Source organism: Quercus lobata, chromosome 2, assembly GCF_001633185.2.
Source record: "Quercus lobata isolate SW786 chromosome 2, ValleyOak3.0 Primary Assembly, whole genome shotgun sequence".
NCBI classification, from domain to species: domain Eukaryota; kingdom Viridiplantae; phylum Streptophyta; class Magnoliopsida; order Fagales; family Fagaceae; genus Quercus; species Quercus lobata.
The window spans coordinates 15,397,976-15,420,350 of record NC_044905.1 but is presented as its reverse complement, the minus strand read 5'-3'; the positions used below and the strand labels follow the sequence as shown (position 1 = coordinate 15,420,350).

Here is a 22,375-nt window from a genome sequence, read left to right as displayed (position 1 = left end):
ACATAATTTGAGTATGAAATATAGAGTATATTCAGGGATTTATAACCATAAAATCCACCTATAAAAAGGGTCATGATTCATTGTGAGAGACACCTTCAAATAGTGAAGAATTAAGTAACACTTTGTATAACGACCCAAGGAAAAGCACTAGTTACATCTGCACTATACCTCAAAAAAACCAGTCACAATTGAGACTCTTTGTAATTGTTAATAAAGCTCAGATTTACCCAGTAAATACTCGATGTGGGACTCATCACACACTCACACATATCACACAATCAATCAAATTGGGATATCACAATCTCCCCCACTTAAATCCCTAACATCATTGTTAGGGCCCACTTTGTGGGTAGTGTCTCTGAGCCTACATGGGTTACCAGGCCGGCTCTGATACCATATGTAACGACCTAATGAAAAACGCTAACCACATCTATGTTATACCTCAAAAAGGACTAGTCACAATTGAGGCTACTTGTAGTTATTAATAAAGCCCAGTTCAACCTAGTAAATACCCAATGTGGGACTCATCACACACCCACTCACATCACACAATCAATCAAATTAGGGCATCACAATAGATACCACCTGTAACGGCCTTGCCCCAACTATGTAGATATTGTCTGCTTTAAGGTCCATGTCCCTCATGGTTTTGTTCTCCCTCAAAGCACACAGTAGTGGGGGAAAAGACCTCTACACATTAAAGGAAGGTCACTCCTTATAAGTACATCCCCATGTACTTCCCTAAGCGATGTGAAATTTCATGAATTGCAAGACCCCCTTTTGGGTCACTACAATCCACCCCTCCTTACAGGCACACGCGTCCTCACGTGTAGGACCCACACTTCTAGTTAAGGCATGATTCTGATACCATCTGTAACAACCCAAGAAAAAACGTTAGTCACATCTGTGCTAGTCACATTTGCGCTATACCTCAAAATGACTAGTCATAATTGAGACCCCTTGTAGTTGTTAATAAAGCCCAGATCTACCCAATGAATACCCGATGTGGGACTCATTACACACCCACATACATCACACAATCAATCAAATTGGGATATTACAATGTGGACTCAAAGACATTACCCCACAAAGTGGGCCCTAACAAGGACGTTAAGGATTTAAGTGGGGGAGATTATGATGCCCCAATTTGTTTGATTGTGTGATGTGTGTAGGTATGTAATGAGTCTCATATCGGGTATTTACTGGGTTGAATTGAGTTTTATTAACAACTACATGAGTCTCAATTGTAACTAGTCATTTTGAGGTATAGCGCAAATGTGGTTAGTATCTTTCTTTAGGTCGTTACACTTTGACCTCTGAAAGAGTTTTTTTTTTTTTTTTTTAAATGCTCCATCTTTAATTATTTTAAAAAATCACATGTTCATTTATTTCCTATTTGTAGGTGTCTAAGACCTAAGTATGCAACTAGTTTCAATTTGTTTGTTTTGGACTATGATTACGACACTATGCCTAATCAGCAAACAAAAAATTAAAGGTGTAAATACAATTTTAGTCCCTACATTTTAATTTTACCACTTTTAGTCCCTAAATCAATTAATGCATTCTATTTTGGTCCTTTCCGTTAGCCCACTAACAAAAATTGCTTAGGTGGCAACGGAACTATTAAAATAATAATAAAAATTTTATTTTACTATTAAAAATTCCATGTCAGCTTATAAATTAAAAAAAAATATTTATTAATTTTAACTAAATAAAAAAATTAAAAACAATTCTTTTAAAAAAGAAATTGTAAGGACGCGATTCGTGACGGACCGTAACAGTGTCGGGTTCGTACGTGAAAAGGCCCCTAACAATATCATTTGTAGAGCGTGGGTTTGAAAGGCTAGGCCTTGTTCGATAGGCGGTGGGTTTTTCGCGGTGTTCGTATGAACTTAAGCTTTCCTACACCCCTGGAGTCTTTCTCCTGGAGGTGGGCTGGGAGGCTCTGGTTTCTGGCCATTTTTCCCAACCCCCCAATCGGTGCACCTTCCTTTTTATTATATAGTCCGTCTTGGCTGATCCTGACCCTCCACTTGTAGGTCAGGCAGGAGCTTGTTCCTGTGTCCATCCCATCAACTGTCCCGTCTAACTTTCTATTAGTTGCATGGATCGACGTTTGCACCGCCCAAACGTCTTTTCTCATTAACCAACTCTGGGTATTGGCAGGTACATTTACTGAAGGGGGTGGGACGCACTTTCCTTGGTCCGAGTTCACACCCTGCTTCCCTATGGGCCCCATTCCGTTCACATCCCTTTAAGGGGGCTGTTTGGGGATTGCCTACACCAAGGTGTTGGTCTTCCTGTTGAAGCTATGGAATGCCGAGGACAGGGTAAGTTCTCAGCCGTTCCCCTTGCTACCTCGGCCACTGAGCATTTGTCTTCGGCAAGGTACCTCCTCGGCACGGGCCCTGGGCCCAGATAGAGTTTGGGCCGGACTGCAGAGCTCTCGGACCCACAATAGCCCCTCAAAATCCTGCTATCCGTCCCCTCGGACGGATAGGAGGGTTTTGATGACATCACGGGTCTGCCAATGCCTATCAATCCTTGTCATCTAGCGATTCCCGAGGTTTTTCACCTGCCCAAGGCACGTTCCTAGAGCCGTTGGAAGGCGAAACGTGGCCTCATTAAATACGGGGGGCTTGGTGCTTCCCACGTTCAACGGTGTGATGGGAATCGAACGGTGGTGATCTCCTGGCCTCTTTGGGCGGGAAAAAGGGGCGTGCTGTTTACCCTAGAAAGTATAAAAGATTTTTTGGAGATGGATCCGTCTCTCCAGTTCTATACTTAAGAGTTTTAGTGCGTGTATCCAGGGTTCATCCGAACTTCCGCCCAAATTCAAGTCTATCTCAAGCACATACAGCCCATCCGAAGCGTAATTCTCTTTTTATGTAAGTTCCCTACCCCTATTAACTCACGTTTTTTCTTTTCTGGATTTATTTCTCTTTAGCTCCCTTTCTTTTCCGTCGCGGGTTAGGTTTGTTTTAGTAAATGGCGAAAGCGGCTAAACTGAGATTGAGGAAGTTGGTTGATACTGAAGAGGCGATGAATAAGTTCATCGTTGATTATAGGATTCCCCCTAACGTAAGGCTGGAACACTGTAAAATGGGGGAATGGCACATTAAGAGGGGAACGGGCGCGGTTGTAATTCCCGTCCTCGCCTTTGTAGAGGGAGGTATGAGAATCCCCATGGGACCAGTGACAAGGGGTTACCTCAGGCATTTCCGTTTAGCCCCTACCCAGTGCGCCGGCAATGTTCTTAGGATTTTGGGTTGTGTGGACGCTTTAAACGAGAAGATGGGTTTAAGACTGACCCACCATGATGTAAACTGGTGCTATAACCTCCAAAAATTGAAAGGAAAAACCTACTACATGAGGTTGAGGGATGATAGGATTCGGTTGATCCAGTGCCTCCCTGATTCTAACAAGGGACTGAACAAGGATTTTCTTATCGTCTCTGGGGAGTGGCATGATGGCGATCCATGCCCCGTAGTAGAAGGAGAACCAGGTGGGGTATTAGGAATGGAAGAGGGATAACCCTTTAAACCATTCTAAACTTACTTCCTTCGATGACTAACTATGCATATATGTTTGTTGTTTTTGTAGATGAACGCGCCTATAAACGGCATTTTCATTTAGTCAATCGGGCAGATTTAGAGACCGTTTTACAAGCGGTAGTTTTTGTGAATGACAGTGATGGCCAAGTTCGTGCAGCTCACAAAATACTAGGGTACCCTCCGGTTCAGAAGTCGTTCGGGGACGCGAAGCACGTGATCAGTGCCCGCCGTCCTTGGCTTCCAAAGATTACAGTGGTAGAGAAGGGGTTCTTGATCTCGCAGGAGCCAGCTGTCCCCAAGAACATCCCCCTGGTGGGCCCCTCTTCGTCCCATCAAGCAGCAGAGGACGAGGGTGAGCCAGATCAGCCGGAGGAAGGGTTTGGGGTATTCGACTTAATCTACCAATCCGAGGACCCTCCGGGTGACCTAGGTGACCCAGTCTTGTCCGAGGCGGAATTATCATTAATAGGCACCTCTTCTCAAGCCGAGATGGGAGTCAAAAGAATACCTTTAACCCCCCTTCTCCAACTCCTCGAGGACCAACTAGGGAAGGATACCCAGGAGGCACCACAACCCAATGCTCCTCCTCCACCAGCTCGGCCCCTTACAATTCAAACCAGGTCATCCTCCACCAAGTCCCAACCACAGTCCACCCGTTATGAACCTCCCACCTCCTCCCAACCAGCTCGGTCTCCTCGACCTGAAGGTGCTGATTCTAAGAGAAAGAGGAGCCCCAAGGGCAAGGACATCGTGGACGAGGGAAAATCCCAACCTCCTAAGGAGAAGGATGAGACTCCGCCCACAAAACAACCGAAGATCGGACCCCAAGGCAGAGGCAAAGGACCCGCAGTTCAAACCTCTCAAGGCAAAGGAAAAGGAATTGATTCCCAATCCTCTCCGAGCGCTTGGCTTCCTGCCCCAATGCTTCGCGGGGGTCCATTACTGGAAACTGCCTCTCTGAGGGACCTTGGAGACGGCGAGGGTGGATACGTGGCAGATGCATTAGGGAGAACCATGCTACTTCCTAATGACATAGAAGAGCTGAAGAGAATGAGGATGCAGGAGGTTTTTCTCAGTACTAAGAGATATTTGGGCATGGTAAGATTTCTTGAAACCTAACACTTTACTAATTCTTGTCACCGGTTTGTCACTCACTACACGTTCATCTTTCTTGACAGGCTCTCCAGGCAACCTATAGGATGGAGGAAGAAGTGCATGACAGGAGTAAGGTGGCCGAGAACGAACGCAAGAGGCGCATAACGGCCTCAAAGACTCTCGAAGCTACTGAAAAGGAACTTGCCCAAGTTAAGGATGACTTAACAATGACCACTCGCGAGAGGAATAACGTCTCGGCGGGCCTTGCTAGTGCCCAAAAACAGGCCAAGGACCAAACCAAGCGCGCAATTGAAGCCGAGGACCAGCTGCAAATAGCCAGAACTCTGATCGAGGATTTAAATAAGCAGCTGGCCACGGCTCTGCATGAGAAAGGAGTGGCAGAATATGCCCGTGATGAAGCTGTAAGGGCAAAGCAGGAGGCCGAGTTTGCCAGGAATGAGGCGGAAGCTGCCAAGAATACGGCCGAGGACGATGGTTACAACATGGGAGTAGCTGAGACCCAGGCCATCCTTAAGGCGCAGATCCCTGGTGTGTGTAGGTTTTATTGCTCCCAGGTTTGGGAGGAAGCATTGAAGCGAGCTGGGGTGGATGCCTCATCCGATTTGTGGAGGGCGGAGAGCATATTCTACCCGGCAGCCATCCGCGAGGCCACTCCGACTAGCCCCGCGGCTATTCGTGATCAGCCCGAGGAAGAGATCACCCCGTTGGAAGACTTGCAGGCCAGCGGTTCTTCTAGCAAGGCGCCCAAAGAAGGAGAACTTCAGGATGTGACAGTGATATCCCAGCGCATGAGTTCTGAGGCACCTAAAGAGGTTGCCGAGCCCGTGGCTGGCATTCAGGTGCCTAATACAGAGGAACCCACCATACTTGCAGAGCCGTCGCAGGCCACTTCCCTTGCTGTGGTTCCCCAGAGTACCAGTGCTGGTCCTGTTCAGCCTTCCCCAGAAGGGACCATCCTTCCAGGCACCGAAGCTGAATCTGCTCCCATTTCCCAAAATGTTACCGACAAAAAAGCAGAAAAGTAGAAACCTTCGTTGGGCTTTTTTGTATTCGTTTCTATTTGAACGATTAACTTGTTTCTTTTCCTTTCACAAACTTCCTAATTTATTGATGGTTTACAAGCATTTGAACATGTATATATGAAATCTTGCTTTTTCTTTTTCCTTCTGATTACATCGTTAACCGCCCTAATAGACGCGCACTATTTGCTTATGAACTCTGCGCTGATTTATTTTAACATGTACAAATAGCTATGCATGTAATACATTCATCACCATGTTCCCCGAACCCTAATTTGCTTGCGCCCACAAAGGCCTTAGATTTATTCCTAACCTTTGTCTTACGAAGATATAAGCACCATTTTTAACGTTACGCATAATAGTTAAAACTCGCTTAGTGCCTGGTTTTCCTCATCCAAGTAGTCGGTTTCCCCGTAGGCTTGAGTCCGAGGACCATACAATGCCTTGGTTCTGTCCAAAACCTAGTTTTCATTACATCCAGGTAGTTGGTTTCCCCTGAGGCTTGAGTCCGAGGACCATGCAATGCCTTGGTTCTGTCCAAAACCTAGTTTTCATTACATCCAGGTAGTTGGTTTCCCCTGAAGCTTGAGTCCGGTGGACCATGCAATGCCTCCGTTTTCACATCCAGTAGAGGCCATGCAATGCCTTGGCTGTCCAAAATCTAGTTTTCCACATCCAGGTAGCTTGAGTTTCCCCTAGACATGGTAGTTGGTTTCTTTGAGTCCGAGGACCATGCAATGCCTTGGTTCTGTCCAAAACCTAGTTTTCCACATCCAGGTAGTTGGTTTCCCCGAGGCTTGAGTCCGAGGACCATGCAATGCCTTGGTTCTGTCCAAAACCTAGTTTTCATTACATCCAGGTAGTTGGTTTCCCCTGAGGCTTGAGTCCGGTGGACCATGCAATGCCTTGGTTCTGTCCAAAACCTAGTTTTCCACATCCAGGTAGTTGGTTTCCGGGACCATGCAATGCCTTAGTAGTTGGTTTCCGAGGCTGATCCCATGCAATGCCTTGGTTTTGTCCAAAACCTAGTTTTCATTACATCAGGTAGTTGGTTTCCCCTGAGGCTTGAGTCCGCGGGACCATGCAATGCCTTGGTTCTGTCCAAAACCTAGTTTTCCACATCCAGGTAGTTGGTTTCCCCATAGGCTTGAGTCCGAGGACTATGCAATGCCTTGGTTCTGTCCAAAACCTAGTTTTCCACATCCAGGTAGTTGGTTTCCCCATAGGCTTGAGTCCGAGGACTATGCAATGCCTTGGTTCTGTCCACCTAGTGAGGCTTGGGTCCGTGGACCATGCAATGCCTTGGTTCTGTCCAAAACCTAGTTTTCCACATCCAGGTAGTTGGTTTCCCCTGAGGCTTGGGTCCGTGGACCATGCAATGCCTTGGTTCTGTCCAAAACCTAGTTTTCCACATCCAGGTAGTTGGTTTCCCCTGAGGCTTGAGTCCGAGGACCATGCAATGCCTTGGTTCTGTCCAAAACCTAGTTTTCTCTTTGTGTGGGATCTTGGCTTTAGGGGAGTTAGCTCCTCGGCCAAGCCCCTAGAGTTTATCCATACGGTTAACGTTACCAGGTGCCTAGTTTACTCTTTACAGGGGACCTTGGCTTTAAGGGAGTTAGTTCCTCAACCCAGCCCCTAGTCAAGAAACATAGTCCCTAACAGAACTTTATACTAAAACTCTATAATCGACGGTTAGATATAACGAAGAAACTCTATCGACCCACTTCCTATACCAACACACAAGCCTTTCCCACAGACGGCGCCAATTGTAAGGACGCGATTCGTGACGGACCGTAACAGTGTCGGGTTCGCACGTGAAAAGGCCCCTAACAATATCATTTGTAAAGCGTGGGTTTGAAAGGCTAGGCCTTGTTCGATAGGCGGTGGGTTTTTCGCGGTGTTCGTATGAACTTAAACTTTCCTACACCCCTGGAGTCTTTCTCCTGGAGGTGGGCTGGGAGGCTCTGGTTTCTGGCCATTTTTCCCAACCCCCCAATCGGTGCACCTTCCTTTTTATTATATAGTCCGTCTTGGCTGATCCTGACCCTCCACTTGTAGGTCAGGCAGGAGCTTGTTCCTGTGTCCATCCCATCAACTGTCCCGTCTAACTTTCTATTAGTTGCATGGATCGACGTTTGCACCGCCCAAACGTCTTTTCTCATTAACCAACTCTGGGTATTGGCAGGTACATTTACTGAAGGGGGTGGGACGCACTTTCCTTGGTCCGAGTTCACACCCTGCTTCCCTATGGGCCTCATTCCGTTCACATCCCTTTGAGGGGGCTGTTTGGGGATTGCCTACACCAAGGTGTTGGTCTTCCTGTTGAAGCTATGGAATGCCGAGGACAGGGTAAGTTCTCAGCCGTTCCCCTTGCTACCTCGGCCACTGAGCATTTGTCTTCGGCAAGGTACCTCCTCGGCACGGGCCCTGGGCCCAGATAGAGTTTGGGCCGGACTGCAGAGCTCTCGGACCCACAGAAATTAATTAAATTAAAAAAAAATTCTTTACATTATGTTCTTCCCAGTCATAATGAAGAACATGTTCATGTTCTTCCTCAAATAATATCTTTGGTTGCCAAGGAAATTAAAAAAAAAAAAAAATCAAGAACATGCCAACATGGAACACGTAAAATCAAAGGGCACAGATCTACAAAATACAAAGACCTTCAAAGATTCAAAACAAGATTCAAAACACAAAGAACACAAACCCAAACCCAACCCTCAATCTCTAGCAAACCCAGAACATCACATGAAAAATCAAACCCTCCATACAAACATCAAACCCAAAAACAAACCCATAAATTTCAAACCCAAATTCGTTTGGTCTAAGAGACCTGAGAAGGGCCGTTCGAACTTTCGTTGCTCGAGCCCTGCCTACACCCACATAGGGTCAATTGTGGTGAATCGAACACAACCCAAGCCTGAAAAAATGAGACCCAAATTAGAAACCCCACAAAAATAAGTACAGTGTTATAAGAATAGTAAAGGCACAAAATGTTTTTTTTTTTTTTTCTCAATATACCTTGGACTTGTCAGACGAAAAAGCAAGGTCAATGAGTGTTGAGCGAGCCATTTGATGAGTCAAGCCAATGAGATAGTCCTTTTTGTCACTCTCTGTTTCGCTCAAACCGACCACGAACTCAACTAGAGAATTGAGATCCGACGAAGTTCCAAAAGACCCAAATCCCATATATGAAACCTCGAAAGAAAGAAGACCACCCTTCGTGGCCTCATGAGTTTCCGTTTCATACTTTTCCATGGCTAAGTCATCGTCAGTGAGGAACTTAGGTGGGAGCCAAAACTCACTGTCGTCTAAACTCTCAGCCATGTCTAGTGAAACAAAGCTATATTATGATGAAAGAAGGGTTTGAGGGGTTTTTGATGGCGAAAGTGATGGAGTGGTTTGCTTTGCTGCTTGCTTAAGATGAAAGATGAAAGAGAGAGGGAGATTTTGGTCTGAGAAAGAGATCTTTAGAGATTTTCGTTTGGGTAAGCAAACCTAGATCTACGATCTCTCTCTCTTCACCCAATCTCCAACCCAATCGACTCCCTCCAACCATTTCTTGAGAGTAAATGGTTTATGTTTGTTATTGTGTTCTTTGTCTTTGTGATCTTATGTTAATGTTTAAATTTGAGTTTGTGTTTTTTGTGTTTGGTTCTAGGATTGTGCTTTATGTTCTTGTGTTGATAGTTAAATCTGTGATTGTGTTCTTGTTCAAAATGAATTAAATCTGAATGGATGTATTTTATTGTTTTTAATTTTGTTTTTTCTTTTTTAATTTCATTAAAATTGATTAATAAATTTTTTTTATATTTAAAAGCTAACATGGCATTTTTTTAAATGCTAATTAAAATTTTTTATTATTTTTTAATTGGCCACGTCAGCATTTAATGTGCTAGCAATGCACTTAATTTGCCACCTAAGCAATTTCTGTTCGGGGGCTAACAGAAAGGACTAAAATAGAACGTGTTAATTGATTTAGGGACTAAAAGTGGTAAAATTAAAATGTAGGGACTAAAATGGAAAAAAGCCAAAATGTAGGGATTAAAAGTGCATTTACGCCAAAATTAAACCCAATTTTGAACATATACAGAGATGTAATGATAGAGATGGAGTGAGAGCAAGAGGGAGAGCGAGATAGAGAGGGAAAAGAGATACCTAATGTTGAGTTGCTAAGTTGACTGAAAGTCGAGGCATTATTGCATGTAATGAGAATTTTAGGGTTCAATTACGATCCTAAGATCTGACATCCTTAAATAGTCCTGGATCTCACTAGGATCTCTACTACGGTCAAATCCATGTGGGATCTCAATCCAGATCTTAGGATCTTATAGGATTTCGATCTCAATCCCATAGCGATACTAAAGATCATGTGATATAAAGGAAAATTAAAAAAAAAAAAAAAAAAAACTTTGGGCCTCCTAATGGAGCCCAAATGCCCCAAATTGATATTAAAAAAATATATATAATAAACAGATTAACTAGTGGCCTTAACTCAAATTGATAAAACTTTAAATATAAACTTCCATTTTGTTTTTTTGGCTAGGTGAAAATTATAAAAAAAAGTTCATACTATTAGGAATCTGAGTTTGGTGATGCCAATGAAATGAAGTAAATGAACCCCCAAATGCAATATTAAGAGATTTTGATCATTATCTAATGGATGATTCGGGTCATGTAGCTATTAACAATGACGATAATGTTGTTTATAATAATCAATCATACTGTTACGGTAACCTATCGCAACAAAAATTTTGTTGTAACAAATGATAGCAACAATATTTTTTGTTGCAATAAAGTATTTTTAATAATAATAAAAATATTTTATTTCAACAAAACTCTATTACAACGAAATTTTTGTTACAATAGTCTGTTGTCACAACAAAATTTTTTTCGTTGCAATAGAGGTTTATTGCAACAACCCCCCCCCCCCAATGCAATATTAAGATACTTTGATGATTATCTAATGGATGATGTGGGTCATGTGGCTGCTAACAACGACGATAATGTTGTTTATAATGATTAACAGTATTGCTACAGTAACCTATTACAACAAAAATTTTGTCACAACAAATTGTAGCAATAATTTTTTTTTTGTTGCAATAAAGTATTTTTAATAATAATAATAATAGTAATAATATTTTATTACTACAAAACTCTATTGCAAGTTTGCAACGAAATTTTTATTGTAATAGTCTATTGTCACAGACTTTTATCGCAACAGTGGGCAACAAAATCTTTTTCGTTGCAATAGAGATTTATTGCAACAATTTGAAGTTAATTGCAATAAAAAATTTCGTTGCAATAAAGATTTTTTCTTGTAGTGATTTGTAATTTGGTACATTATAAGTAATTTCACTAATTTGTATCAAAAATTACTTTTTTATTTCCAATGTTTCTTTAATATATATTATAAATTATAATTATGGGTATTTTTAGTATTTTTTTAATCAGCAAATAGGATCTTACGATCCTTGTACCAATCCAATGATCTGATCCTTGAACTTTCTCAGTGATCCCATGTAGGATCTCGATCCTGATAACCTTGATCATCACTATCTTCTTCTTTAACAACTTAGCGGAAATATGACGTGTTTCTCAGTTTTAGAGGCACGGACACCCGTAAAAACTTTACTAACCATATATATAGGTATTTGAAAAATAGGGGCATTCTCACCTTTAGGGATGATGAAGAATTTGAAAAAGGAAAGCCTATTTTGGCAGAACTCTTTAAAGCAATGGAAGAATCTAGATTTGCTATCATTATTCTGTGAAAAAACTACGCATCTTCGAAATGGTGCTTTGAAGAACTTGCAAAGATTGTTAGTTGCATGAAAGAGACATGATTGAGAATTTTACCAAAAATTTTGTTGTAACAAATTGTAGCAACAATATTTTTTGTTGCAATAAAGTATTTTTAATTATAATAAAAATAATTAATTGCAACAAAACTTTATTGCAACGAAATTTTTGTTGCAATATTCTATTGTCACAAACTTTATTGCAATAGTGGGCAACAAATTTTTTTTCGTTGCAATAGAGGCTTATTGCAAAAAAAAATTTTGTTACAATAAGGCTTTTTTCTTGTAGTGATTTGTAATTTGGTACTTTATTAGTAATTTCATTAATTTGTATCAAAAATTACTTTTTTTTCCCAATATTTCTTTAATATATATTATGAATTATAATTATGGTTATTTTTTACTATTCTTATTCTATTTTATCGGAAAGTAGAATTTTATGATACTCGTACCAATCCTACGATCCGATCTCTGAACCCTCTCACCGATCTTGTGTAGGATCTCGATCTTGGTAACCTTGAGCCAGACTATATATCAAAGAAGCAATTATGGATTATATAATATTAAGATCACCACACCAATATCAATATTTATTATTACATTCTTAAAGTTTTAAACCAACCCCTAAATTATTGTTGTTGATTTTTATATACTTATTTAATTATCATAACAAAAGGAACGAAATTAGATGAAGCATATATAGCACAAAATCAATTGGAGAACAGAGTGGTAGTAGCATTTTCAGTTTCACACTTAACATCTACAAAAAAAAACATGACTTCCATAGAGAATTCAAACATGAATTTAAGAAACACGTAATTAAAATCCAATATTAATAAATCAAATCATAATTATACTAAAGGTAAAATAAAAATAAAAAATAAAAAAACTCAAATACATATACATTCCCAAAGAGCACATAAACGCTAAAAATTAAATAAAAATAAAAAGCATAAGGTTACAGGGCACAAAAAAGAAGAAGAAGAAGAAGTAGAAGTACCTTCAGCTTTGGGCTCTGAAAACAAAAAGGACTTGTTTAAGTTCAAGTGGTGAGCATTGCGAGATTTGAAGGAAAGTAAGAGTGTGTAATTTGGGGATTATAAAGGGGAGAATTTTCGAAACGGAGGCATTTTGGTAGAGTTAGTTGAGGGTGGAGAGATTGAGAGGAAGGAGGTTGGAGTTTCAGCTCTCTCTCTCTCTCTCTCTCTCTTTCTTTTTGTTTTTGAGTTTTTAGTTGTTGTTGTTGTACTACGATCGATTGTAGAGTGGTAACAGTAACAGTAAGTGCCAAAATCTCGTGAATTGTGTGTGTGTGAGTGTGGATTAGAGCATCCATAGCAGTGGAGCTAAAAATATAGAAATTTAGCTCCACCAAAAGTTACTTTATCTATTTTACCTACACACATGCTACAGCAGTGGATCTATTTTAGTTTTCAACACAATAAAATAATATAAATATCATAATAAAATAATATAACCACTATAATAAAATAATATATCCCACTATCCAAAAAACTTCCACAGCACCAATCTTAACCACTTCTACCATCAGACACAGCCACAACCACACCTATAACCACCACCACCAGCAGTCCACAGCAGAAGAAAAAAAAAAAAAACCCAAATCTCCAATCTTTTTTCTCAACCCAGACCAAACAAAATCACCAATCACAAACAAAATAAAAAATCACCAATCACAAACAAGCACAACGTCGTCAAGCTGGGTCGGCAGAAGGAATGGGTCGGTGAGCTCCATGGGTTTCAAACCGATGGCTTCGATGAGCTTTAGACCGGCAGCTTGATGAGCAAGCGATCGGCGGCGTGAGATGAGATGAGATGAGGCGATCGGCGGCAGAAGAGAAGTTTGCTTGAGAGAGATGAGAGAGACTTTTTATTATTTTATTAACCGGCCGAATAAAAAAAAAAATTGCTGAACATCTAAAATTTTTACTTATGCCTCCACTGCTGCAGCGTGATTTTTGTGTTTGTGGAGCTAAATTTTAGTAATATAACAATATGCCTCCACGGCTGTGAATGCTCTTATGGGTTGGTGAATGTGGGCCGTGAAATATAATGAGTGATGGAAAGTTTAAGATGTGGAGGTTGTGGCCCATATCACTTATAAATTGGGTCATTCAATCCTAACCGTTGTCACATGACTAAATCTTAAGAATAAAATCTAATGAATAACATCTAGGGTAATGTTCTTAAATTTTGTCCATATGTAATTTTTTTATTAAAAAAAAAAAACCATATATGCAATACTTTTTTTTAATAAAAAAACCAAAAAAAAAAACAAAAAACAACAACAACAACAATTTTGGTTATCGCGAAGGACAAGACCATAGTTTTGGTTCGTTTAACAGGTAAACTGACTAAACCTTAGCTCATTAGCTCTCAGACCAAAAGCCCTTGGGAGTTGGAAATCAAATCAGATACGAAGATGAAGATAGGAGTTAGGTTGGATGTACTTGTCCTCACGATCGCTCTACTTTCAGTGCCAGTGCTATCGGATCTCATCCTCTCCAAGGTTGACCGACGTGTAAGTCTCCTCTCTCTCTCTCCCTCAATTTCTCCATTTCACCCTCGCATTTCCTAGTTCTCTAGGGTTTAGGGTTTCAACACAGATCTAATTTTGTTTTTCTTAGGCTCTTGGATATGTTTCTTTAGGGTTTTAATTATCAAAATCTGAAATTGATAAAGCATCTGTAATGTCAAATGAAATGTATATGATGCTGTGTTTGGAGAGTGATTTATATATGAAAATTTTAAGATCTGCAAGAAATTTGATGGTTTTTCATTTCATGTTGAATCGAATCATTTTAAGAAGTAGGAAGTTCTCACAAAATTTATTATTTTATATATATTTTTGGATCAAATGACGTAGAATTTTATTTGGAAAATCAATCAAGCCCTTAAAATGAATGAGATTACAAAACCCAATAGTACAATGGCAATTTTTTTTTTTTGATACATTTTGAGTGGGGGAGGGTGTTTGAAACCTGGACGTCTCTATTGCAAACATCAAGAAATGCCATTTTGCCTAAAAGGTTATTGGCTAATGTAATGAGAAATTCTTGAAGTTATAGCTAGCGGTCTGTTTTTTATTTACTTATGTTCAGCTTGTCATCCTAGATTCAGATGCAAAACCGAACCTCCAGAGATTAAGAATTTAAGATACTTTTCATATGCTTTCAAATGGGAAACGTCTATTTTGTGGTGAACATTTAGCTTCTAGACATCCAAAGGTGTACATAGTACCTCGTTATTTTTGCCAAGAGCCTTGGTAGCTCAATTGGCACCTCCTGGTGTTTCCAAAGGTGACATTCAGGGTTCAAATCCCCCCTTCCGTGTTGTAACTTTTGAATTATTAAATAAAGGGAATGATAACTGATTTTAAATTACATGAAAATATAACTAAATTGATCTTTACATTTGTGAATTTCTAAATCCTTACAATGAAATGGATCCTCTCCATTTCAAGGCAAATGGAGAGGATCCTTTTTTAGTAAATTAGTACACATTCCTTGCTGAAGACTGCTAGCTATTAATCATGATTCGTTTATCATTGTGATTTTTTAATGTGGTTGATCCTTGATACCTGCTATTGAACATGTTTTTCCATGCTTGCAGATTGATTTGACTTCCCAAATTGCGCGCATCACTTCAACATTGAAGGTGCCTGATATCTGCCTTTTACTGACTCTACAAGTTTGTCTTTTTATTTTATTCATATGAATAAAAATATGAGTTGAGTCTTTTCTTTTTTCTTATCTTCTATTGGCCTGATAATTTGATAAGAGTTTTGTGGTATATGATTCCGGAATGCGGTGATGTTGCCTCTACATAAAAGATAAATCAAAATCAAGTAAAACTAGGAGGTGCATCCAAAGTTTGCCAGGAAGTTTTTGAGAGAGATTAAAGGGAATTTTTTGTCTATACTTGTGATTTTGTAAGTTGACTCTTTTTCTCTACCATAATTTGCAGGTGGAGAATGCGGGAAATGATTTGGTTTCAGAGGTTTTATTGACGATTCCTGATAATCAGGCTAAGAATTTGGCATATTTGACGGCAACATCTAATGAAGGGAAAGGAAAGGTGAAGGCTTCAGCTGTTAGTTTACCTGTTGAAGTTGTCCACCCTAAAGGAATGCCTCCTGCCTTGACTTTTTATTCAGTATCTTTACCCAAGGGACTGGGCAAGGGGGAGACCTTCACTTTGGATGTCTTGGCTGTTTTTACACATGCATTGCAACCATTCCCTGAGGAAATTACTCAAGCTAACATACAGCTAGTAGTTTTCTCTGACACTGCACACTTTCTCTCCCCTTACACTGTCAAGGTCCAATCACTCATTGTTAAACTGCCTGAGGCAAGAATTGAATCCTATACAAAAATTGAAAATACAAAGATTCATGGTTCCGAGATTAAGTATGGTCCGTATGAGAATCTTCCTCCCTTCTCTTACTCACCTATAGGTGTTCATTTTGAGGCGAACCAACCCTTTGTAGTTGCTCAAGAGTTGGTACGGGAGATAGAGATTTCCCATTGGGGCAACGTGCAGGTGACAGAGCATTACAATCTTGTCCATGGAGGTGCTCGAAGCAAGGGAGAATTTTCTAGGTCTGTCAACATTTTCTTTCTAGGGTTGTATTTTTTTTATGCTTATTTCTTTGTTAATCAGATTCAATTATGGCTTATTTCCTGCTGCAGGCTTGATTATCAGTCAAGACGCTATGTAGGAGGTGCATCAGCTGTTAGGACTCTTGTAGCGAAATTGCCTCCAAGAGCTCACTCTGTTTATTATAGGGATGAAATTGGCAACATTTCAACATCCAATTTATGGAGTGATTCTAAAAAGGTCTTTTTTTTTTTTTTCCAATTTGTGTGGACTGAAAATCTGAATTGATTTGTGATCTTGACTAGTTTTCTCTCTGATTGCAGACAGAACTGGAAATTGAACCTAGGTATCCAATGTTTGGTGGTTGGAGAACTGCTTTTACCATTGGATATGGCTTGCCACTTCAGGACTTCTTATTTCAGGCGGAGGGAAAGCGCTACCTTGACTTTTCTTTTGGTTGCCCCATGAATGAGGTGGTCATTGACACTCTCATTGTGAAGGCAAGTAATATGATAATATTTTGATAATTGATGTTTGGCCCCTTTATATTATATTTCTTATGTATTTATGAAAATTGATGTGGCACGTATGGCATTGGACCTGCCCCACCCCAATTCTGTTTAGAAAAGCCAGTATCTTATAAAGCTAGCACAGACAATAATGAGATGGGATGGGATGGGATGGGACAACTGAAGAAAGTGGGGCTAGGGTTAAAGGAGTTTCTTGGAGGCTGCTATAATAATTGAACATTCCCTAACTGTTGAATACCTTAACAACTAAATATGGAGTGAACTGCTCTTTTGTGATCTATTACTATATTGAGTTACGTACTTGCATTCATTTCCATGCATGGGCCTTATGAGGTGGGTAGGTTTGGGTTGATGTTAGGCTGAAGTTTGCTTTTCCAAAAATGGAACAAAATATTCAGAGAGAGAGAGAGAGAGAGAATGCAGTGATCCTCCTCCCTTGCCCTGGATTATGGTGAACTTGTCTATTGAGTAAATTTTTTTGAAGCTGATGTCATCCCCATTAGCTCTCTATGTAATTTCTTCCTTTTTCTCATTCCAGTATTCTTTAATCTGTATTTTATGTCATATGGTCATTACAGGCTGCTTAGGAATTATTTCTTTGCAATATATAGTCCATGTGTGGCCAGGAAGTGTTATAGGCATGAATTGCTGTCATTTTTAGAATAATACATCTCTTTAGCCTTGACATGGTGCATGTGAATTACAGGTTGTTTTGCCTGAGGGTTCTACAGATATCTCTGTATCCGTTCCTTTTCCTGTGAAACAATGGCAAGAGGTATGAAAAGATCTAGTTCTCATGCCAACAATTTTTTGATTCCTTGTTTAATTTTTCACTTTTTTTTTTCATTTTTAAATATTTGATTTTCCTTTTTTTTTTTTTTTTCCTGTGCACATGATCCATTGAAGACAAAATTTTCCCACTTAGATGTCATTGGTAGACCAGTGATTGCGCTGGAAAAGACCAATGCTGTGCCAGAGCATGATCAGCATTTCCAGGTATTACGATCACTTCTTTTCAAAACATGACAGCAAAACCTATGATAGTTTGTAGGACAGCAGTAATGTACTCTATTGAAGCAACTAATCAACCGAATTATGGAATAGTCATTTTTTTTATATAAATAATTATAGAATAGAAATTTAACCAAATGATGTACTCTTTAACCAAAAATAAATAAAAACTTGTTATTTTAGCCTAATGGTATTTATGCAATGCCTCTCCTTTGGGTGGATCTCCTTGTAGAAAAACATGTTGAAGCTCAAAAAGCTGTTTTCATCCTCTCTTTCCTCATCCTTGGTCTTGGAGTGGTCATGGATAGGAGATTTTGTAGGAGGGAGGCTCCTTTGTGTTATATTTGCTGCGGTTGCTTCAGCTGAACACTTGATGGCTTGTTGCCTTAAAGCTCCTCATTCCATCTCAGATTTGTTGTTTTCCCCAACTCCTTGATGATTTTGCATCTGCTTTTCAAAAAAAAAAAGGTGTTTGGTAAGAGTGCTTAACTAAGGGTGTTTGAGTCACAGTTCTCAATTTATGGTGTTTAAACACTGTATTTTGAGAACACCTCACGAGCAGTTTTCAGTTTTTGAGTAACAATGCTAAGTGGCATTGTTGTAAATATATTAAAAATTGTGGGACCCACTGATGCGGACAGCACATAGACAACTTTTTCTTCTCTCTCCTGCATGACTTTTTTTTTCCCTTCTCTCTTGCACGAACCCACACTGGTGGTCTTCTTCTTCCTTTTTTTTCCCTATCTCTCTTGCACAAAACCACACTGGTGGTCTTCTTCTTCCTTCTCTTATTATTATTATTTTGGTGTTTGCTGTTTTGCAATTTTGGTGGTCCTCTTCTTTCAAATCAAGCAAAACCCGTTTGAATTTAATCCCTACCCACAAAACACAAACCAAATCAAACAGCCAAAGAAAAATAAAAGAAATAAACAACAAAGGAGAAGCAAATTTGCATTTAGATCAGAATTTGGGCTGAAAATTAATTGGCTGTGCAACATATTTGATTCTTCAAATTGTAGCCTGGGATGTGAAGTCATGATGGTGAAAGGAGGCTGGGACCCTGGACTGCTGAGGTGCCATTGAGAGAGAGAGAGAGAGAGAGAGATGGGAGGAAGTCTGAAGGAGTGAGAGAGAGATGAGTTTGAACTTTGAAGGAGTTTCTCTCTCTTTAAACAAAAAAAATGTCCATGTCAGATAAATATCTACTTTATTTAAAAAACACATACACATACCAAACACACAATTGTGTTTTTTTACTTTTGAAAATATGTTATTAGGAACATGGTACCAAACACATTTTTTACATTGTGAATACTTTAAACATGTATTTTCACAACACTTTTTAAACTACTTTTTTCACACTTAAAAATTGCTGTTTGAACTCACCAACCAAACAGACTCTTGGAGACCTAAATTTTTTAGAATTCGTTGACAGTGCCTCTTTTATTGACCTAAATTTTTTGGCATACAGTTTACATGTACAAGGTTTTCCTTTCCTATCTTCTAGTTCTCAAAATTAAATTGATTATATTTTTGCGCCTTTCCCAACCCTACTCCCCCCAAAATTAAATTAAGAAGAAAATTCAGTGTTATGCTCTGTGGCCTTTATTGTTCTGTATGTTCGCATCCCATGATTATTATTGGTTATTTTGCAGGTTTATTACAAGTTCAGCAATCTTTCAATGTTAAGGGAGCCGTTGATGTTGATTTCTGGATTTTTCCTTCTTTTTGTTGCCGGCATTATATACATGCATGCAGATTTGGCAATCTCCAAGTCTTCACCGTCCTATTTGGCAAAGTTGCAATGGGATGAGGTAAGTAGGTGATTGTTTTCTATGTAAAATCATAATTTACAATTGGAAAGAAGTATTAGTATTATATATGTGCCTTGCCATTATTTCAGGTACTAGCAGTAATTCAACAGTTCCAAAATAACATCAATCGATGCTTAACGATTCATGATAAGCTGGAGGCATCATTACGTGACCTGTCAAGGACAGGAGATGTCCAAGCTTGTAAAGCAGCTCGGAAAGCATTTGATGGTTTGTTGAAAGATCTTTCAAAAGATTTGAAACCATTGCTGGCATTCCTGCAATCTTCTCCGCAGGCCTCTCAGATATTACCCAAGGTTCAGTTGCTGTTTATTTGTTGCCTATAGTATGTATGCTTGCATTGAAACGCAAATCAAACTGAACATTAGTGTAACTTTTTTGTTGCAAATAAACTCAAATACTCGTCAGTGTTCAAGTCATTAGAAGTTGGAATGCTATTACTCAACATCATTAGAAGTTGGAATGCTATTACTCAACAAAGTATTGTCTATATGTTTGGATCACTAACACTATCTTAACTGCTTTACACATTTGTTTTACTGTATGTAATTACTAATTTTTTTGACTGTTTGTATAGGTGGAGGAGCTGGTTGTTAAGGAGAAAGATTTGCAAGAGAAGCTGATGGCGAAACACTCAATTGTGGTGGACGGCTATGAGAAAAAGTCGGGGGGACGGGAAATTGAGAATCGGATTGCTTTGCAGCAGCAGAAAATTACAGCCTTGAGGCAGGAGGTTGATGATCTTCTGGAGTTTATTGAGGAGATATGACGAGTGGGTATTATTATAATAATAATAATTATTAGAGTGTTCACCACCCATCGGATTGGCTTTATGTTTCATCGCGCAGACAAAAATACAGCCAAGAGCAACACCTGACTGGGAATTTTGATGTGCTTACTGCTTACTTATATTTATGTAGTTATACATTAATGGCCATGGATTTTTAGCGCTACACTTATTTTAAGTGCATGATAGAATGCCAAATTAACGGGGCCATTGGTCTGTACTTGTAGTCTGCATGTGTGGTAGTACAGGCTTATATTTGAGTTTTTTTGAAACAGGCTTATATTTGAGTTGAAACACATGTTGTCACACCTATTTTCTCTTTCCAGTTTTTTGTTTTTTCTGAGTCTTCCCCACCTGTTTATTTCTAGTTTTGCGGACCTAACTTTTTGAACCCCTATATGCCCATATAAATCCTACTCCTAACTCTTTTTTCTCACTGAAAAATTCAAAATAAAACTCTGATTCGTACTATATCATTAGTGTCACATAATCAAATTCAAGCACTGTAGCCATAGGAATGGTAATGGGTTTTTTCATACTTGGACCTGACCCACCGGCCAAGACCTATGGCCCGAACCCAGACTGTTTATTACCCTGACTTGCCCTGCTGGGCCCTGCTCAGCCAGGCCACTTCAGGGCCCAATCTTCAGCCCCGAACAGTGGCCCAATCTTGGCCCAATCAATTTTTTTAAAAAAATTATGTTTTCCTGAGAAAAAAGAATCACAACAGCACAAATAACAAATCCAAGTAAATCTCAAATCAAATCCGCCATACCCATTCAAATTTCCTATTCACAAAAACCAAATACATTTGAAATCAAAATCTAAAACAAGCACATGCAAGGAAAAAAATGGAAGAAAAACATCAAAAACCATTGCCATAAATCATCGTGGTTGTGGTCGTTGGCTTTAGCTATCACTAAACTCAGTGCAAAGCAAATATAGGGAGCAATATTGAACGAAATTGGGTGAGATAGAAGAGGCTTTGCGGTGAGAATCTTAGATTTTCATCTTCGTCTTCTTCGACAAAGAGAGTGAGATCGAAAGGCTGAGAGCATGAGAGAGGGGCGGTTGACATTTGGTGGCCAACGGCGTGAGACATGAGAGGAGAGTGAGTCAGAGTGGTGAGCTAAAGAGAAAGAGATGAGAGGTAGTTGAAGAGATTGTGAGTGTGAGGTGAGGTATTTTAGGGTTATAACTATATATATATATATATATATAACTAGGTCGGGCCAAGTATCCGCGGATCGGGTAGAAATTGCCATCCCTAAGTGTAGGTGCCCCATCCTCTAGCAAGGAAGGCTAAAGACGTGAACGTGGTGCAATCGTGCAAGTTTTGCTTCTAACTATACAATGTGGTGCAAGTTTTGCGTCAAATTGTTCCACCTGTATGTCTTAAGCTTGTACAAAAAGAATTTTACTATGATTAATAACTACATTCATTTCTCTCAAAAAATTGAAACCAGATTTCAAAACCTCAATTACGTTCCAAAAATTTATTTATTTTTTTTGTTATTCATAATCCAACAATTCAATAGTTAATAGTAATATTGAAATCACCAATATCTACACTATCTATGATTTGGTGATCTCAACTTTTTTTGATATGATACATCAAGAATTGGGGTAGGGAAATTTGAATTATGAACGTTTTTGTTGGAAACATCAAGAGGTGCTAATTAAGCTACAAAGTTCTTGGTTTGGTGATCTTAATTATAAATAGGTTACGTTCATTCAATTAAATAGTTAAAGAAATTAGGGAATTTCAAATATAGAATATGATGAGATTAAAATTGTCAAAAGAAAAAGATGAAACAATTCTTAAACTTAAGAATTTAGATAATTAGTGACAATTATAATAACTAAGCAAAGAGACTCGTTAAAAAAAAGTAATTCTTAAACTTAAAGAATTTAGGGAATTAGTGACAATTATAATAACTAAGCAAAGAGACTTATTAGAAAAAAAGGTTTCAAGGACAATTTTTGATTCTATAACATGTGGCCTAGTTTAATGTCACTCTATGAACAATATTTTTCATAACTTCTTTTTAACGAATATTGACATGATTTATTACGATTGGAGTATAATAAAAGTAATGTCAATA

The 22,375-nt window shown here is 39.2% G+C and overlaps 2 protein-coding genes across 2 annotated transcripts; one reads left to right on the top strand and one right to left on the bottom strand.

The window, feature by feature from the left end:
- Positions 1 to 8,320: 8,320 nt before the first annotated feature.
- On the bottom strand, positions 8,321 to 9,016 carry LOC115960013. The gene is made up of 3 exons (XM_031078712.1): positions 8,711 to 9,016; positions 8,523 to 8,609; positions 8,321 to 8,335 (listed from the first exon to the last, which is right to left on the bottom strand). Exons 1-3 carry the CDS (start codon positions 9,014 to 9,016, stop codon positions 8,321 to 8,323), a joined length of 408 nt encoding a protein of 135 aa, XP_030934572.1.
- Positions 9,017 to 13,796: 4,780 nt separating this feature from the next.
- On the top strand, positions 13,797 to 20,582 carry LOC115974688 (dolichyl-diphosphooligosaccharide--protein glycosyltransferase subunit 1A-like). The gene is made up of 10 exons (XM_031095161.1): positions 13,797 to 14,032; positions 15,124 to 15,168; positions 15,478 to 16,112; positions 16,203 to 16,350; positions 16,434 to 16,610; positions 17,347 to 17,415; positions 17,547 to 17,636; positions 19,307 to 19,465; positions 19,555 to 19,779; positions 20,061 to 20,582. Exons 1-10 carry the CDS (start codon positions 13,934 to 13,936, stop codon positions 20,250 to 20,252), a joined length of 1,839 nt encoding a protein of 612 aa, XP_030951021.1. The 5' UTR covers positions 13,797 to 13,933; the 3' UTR covers positions 20,253 to 20,582.
- The last annotated feature ends 1,793 nt before the right edge of the window (positions 20,583 to 22,375 follow it).

Coding starts and splice junctions, on each gene's coding strand:
- LOC115960013 (XM_031078712.1), bottom strand. CDS start 9,016: ATGGCTGAGAGTTTAGACGACAGTGAGTTTTGGCTCCCACCTAAGTTC. Junction 8,610..8,710: donor TTTCGTCTGACAAGTCCAAG/GTATATTGAGAA, acceptor TCATTTTTTCAG/GCTTGGGTTGTGTTCGATTC.
- LOC115974688 (XM_031095161.1), top strand. CDS start 13,934: ATGAAGATAGGAGTTAGGTTGGATGTACTTGTCCTCACGATCGCTCTA. Junction 14,033..15,123: donor TCTCCAAGGTTGACCGACGT/GTAAGTCTCCTC, acceptor CCATGCTTGCAG/ATTGATTTGACTTCCCAAAT. Junction 19,780..20,060: donor CCTCTCAGATATTACCCAAG/GTTCAGTTGCTG, acceptor CTGTTTGTATAG/GTGGAGGAGCTGGTTGTTAA.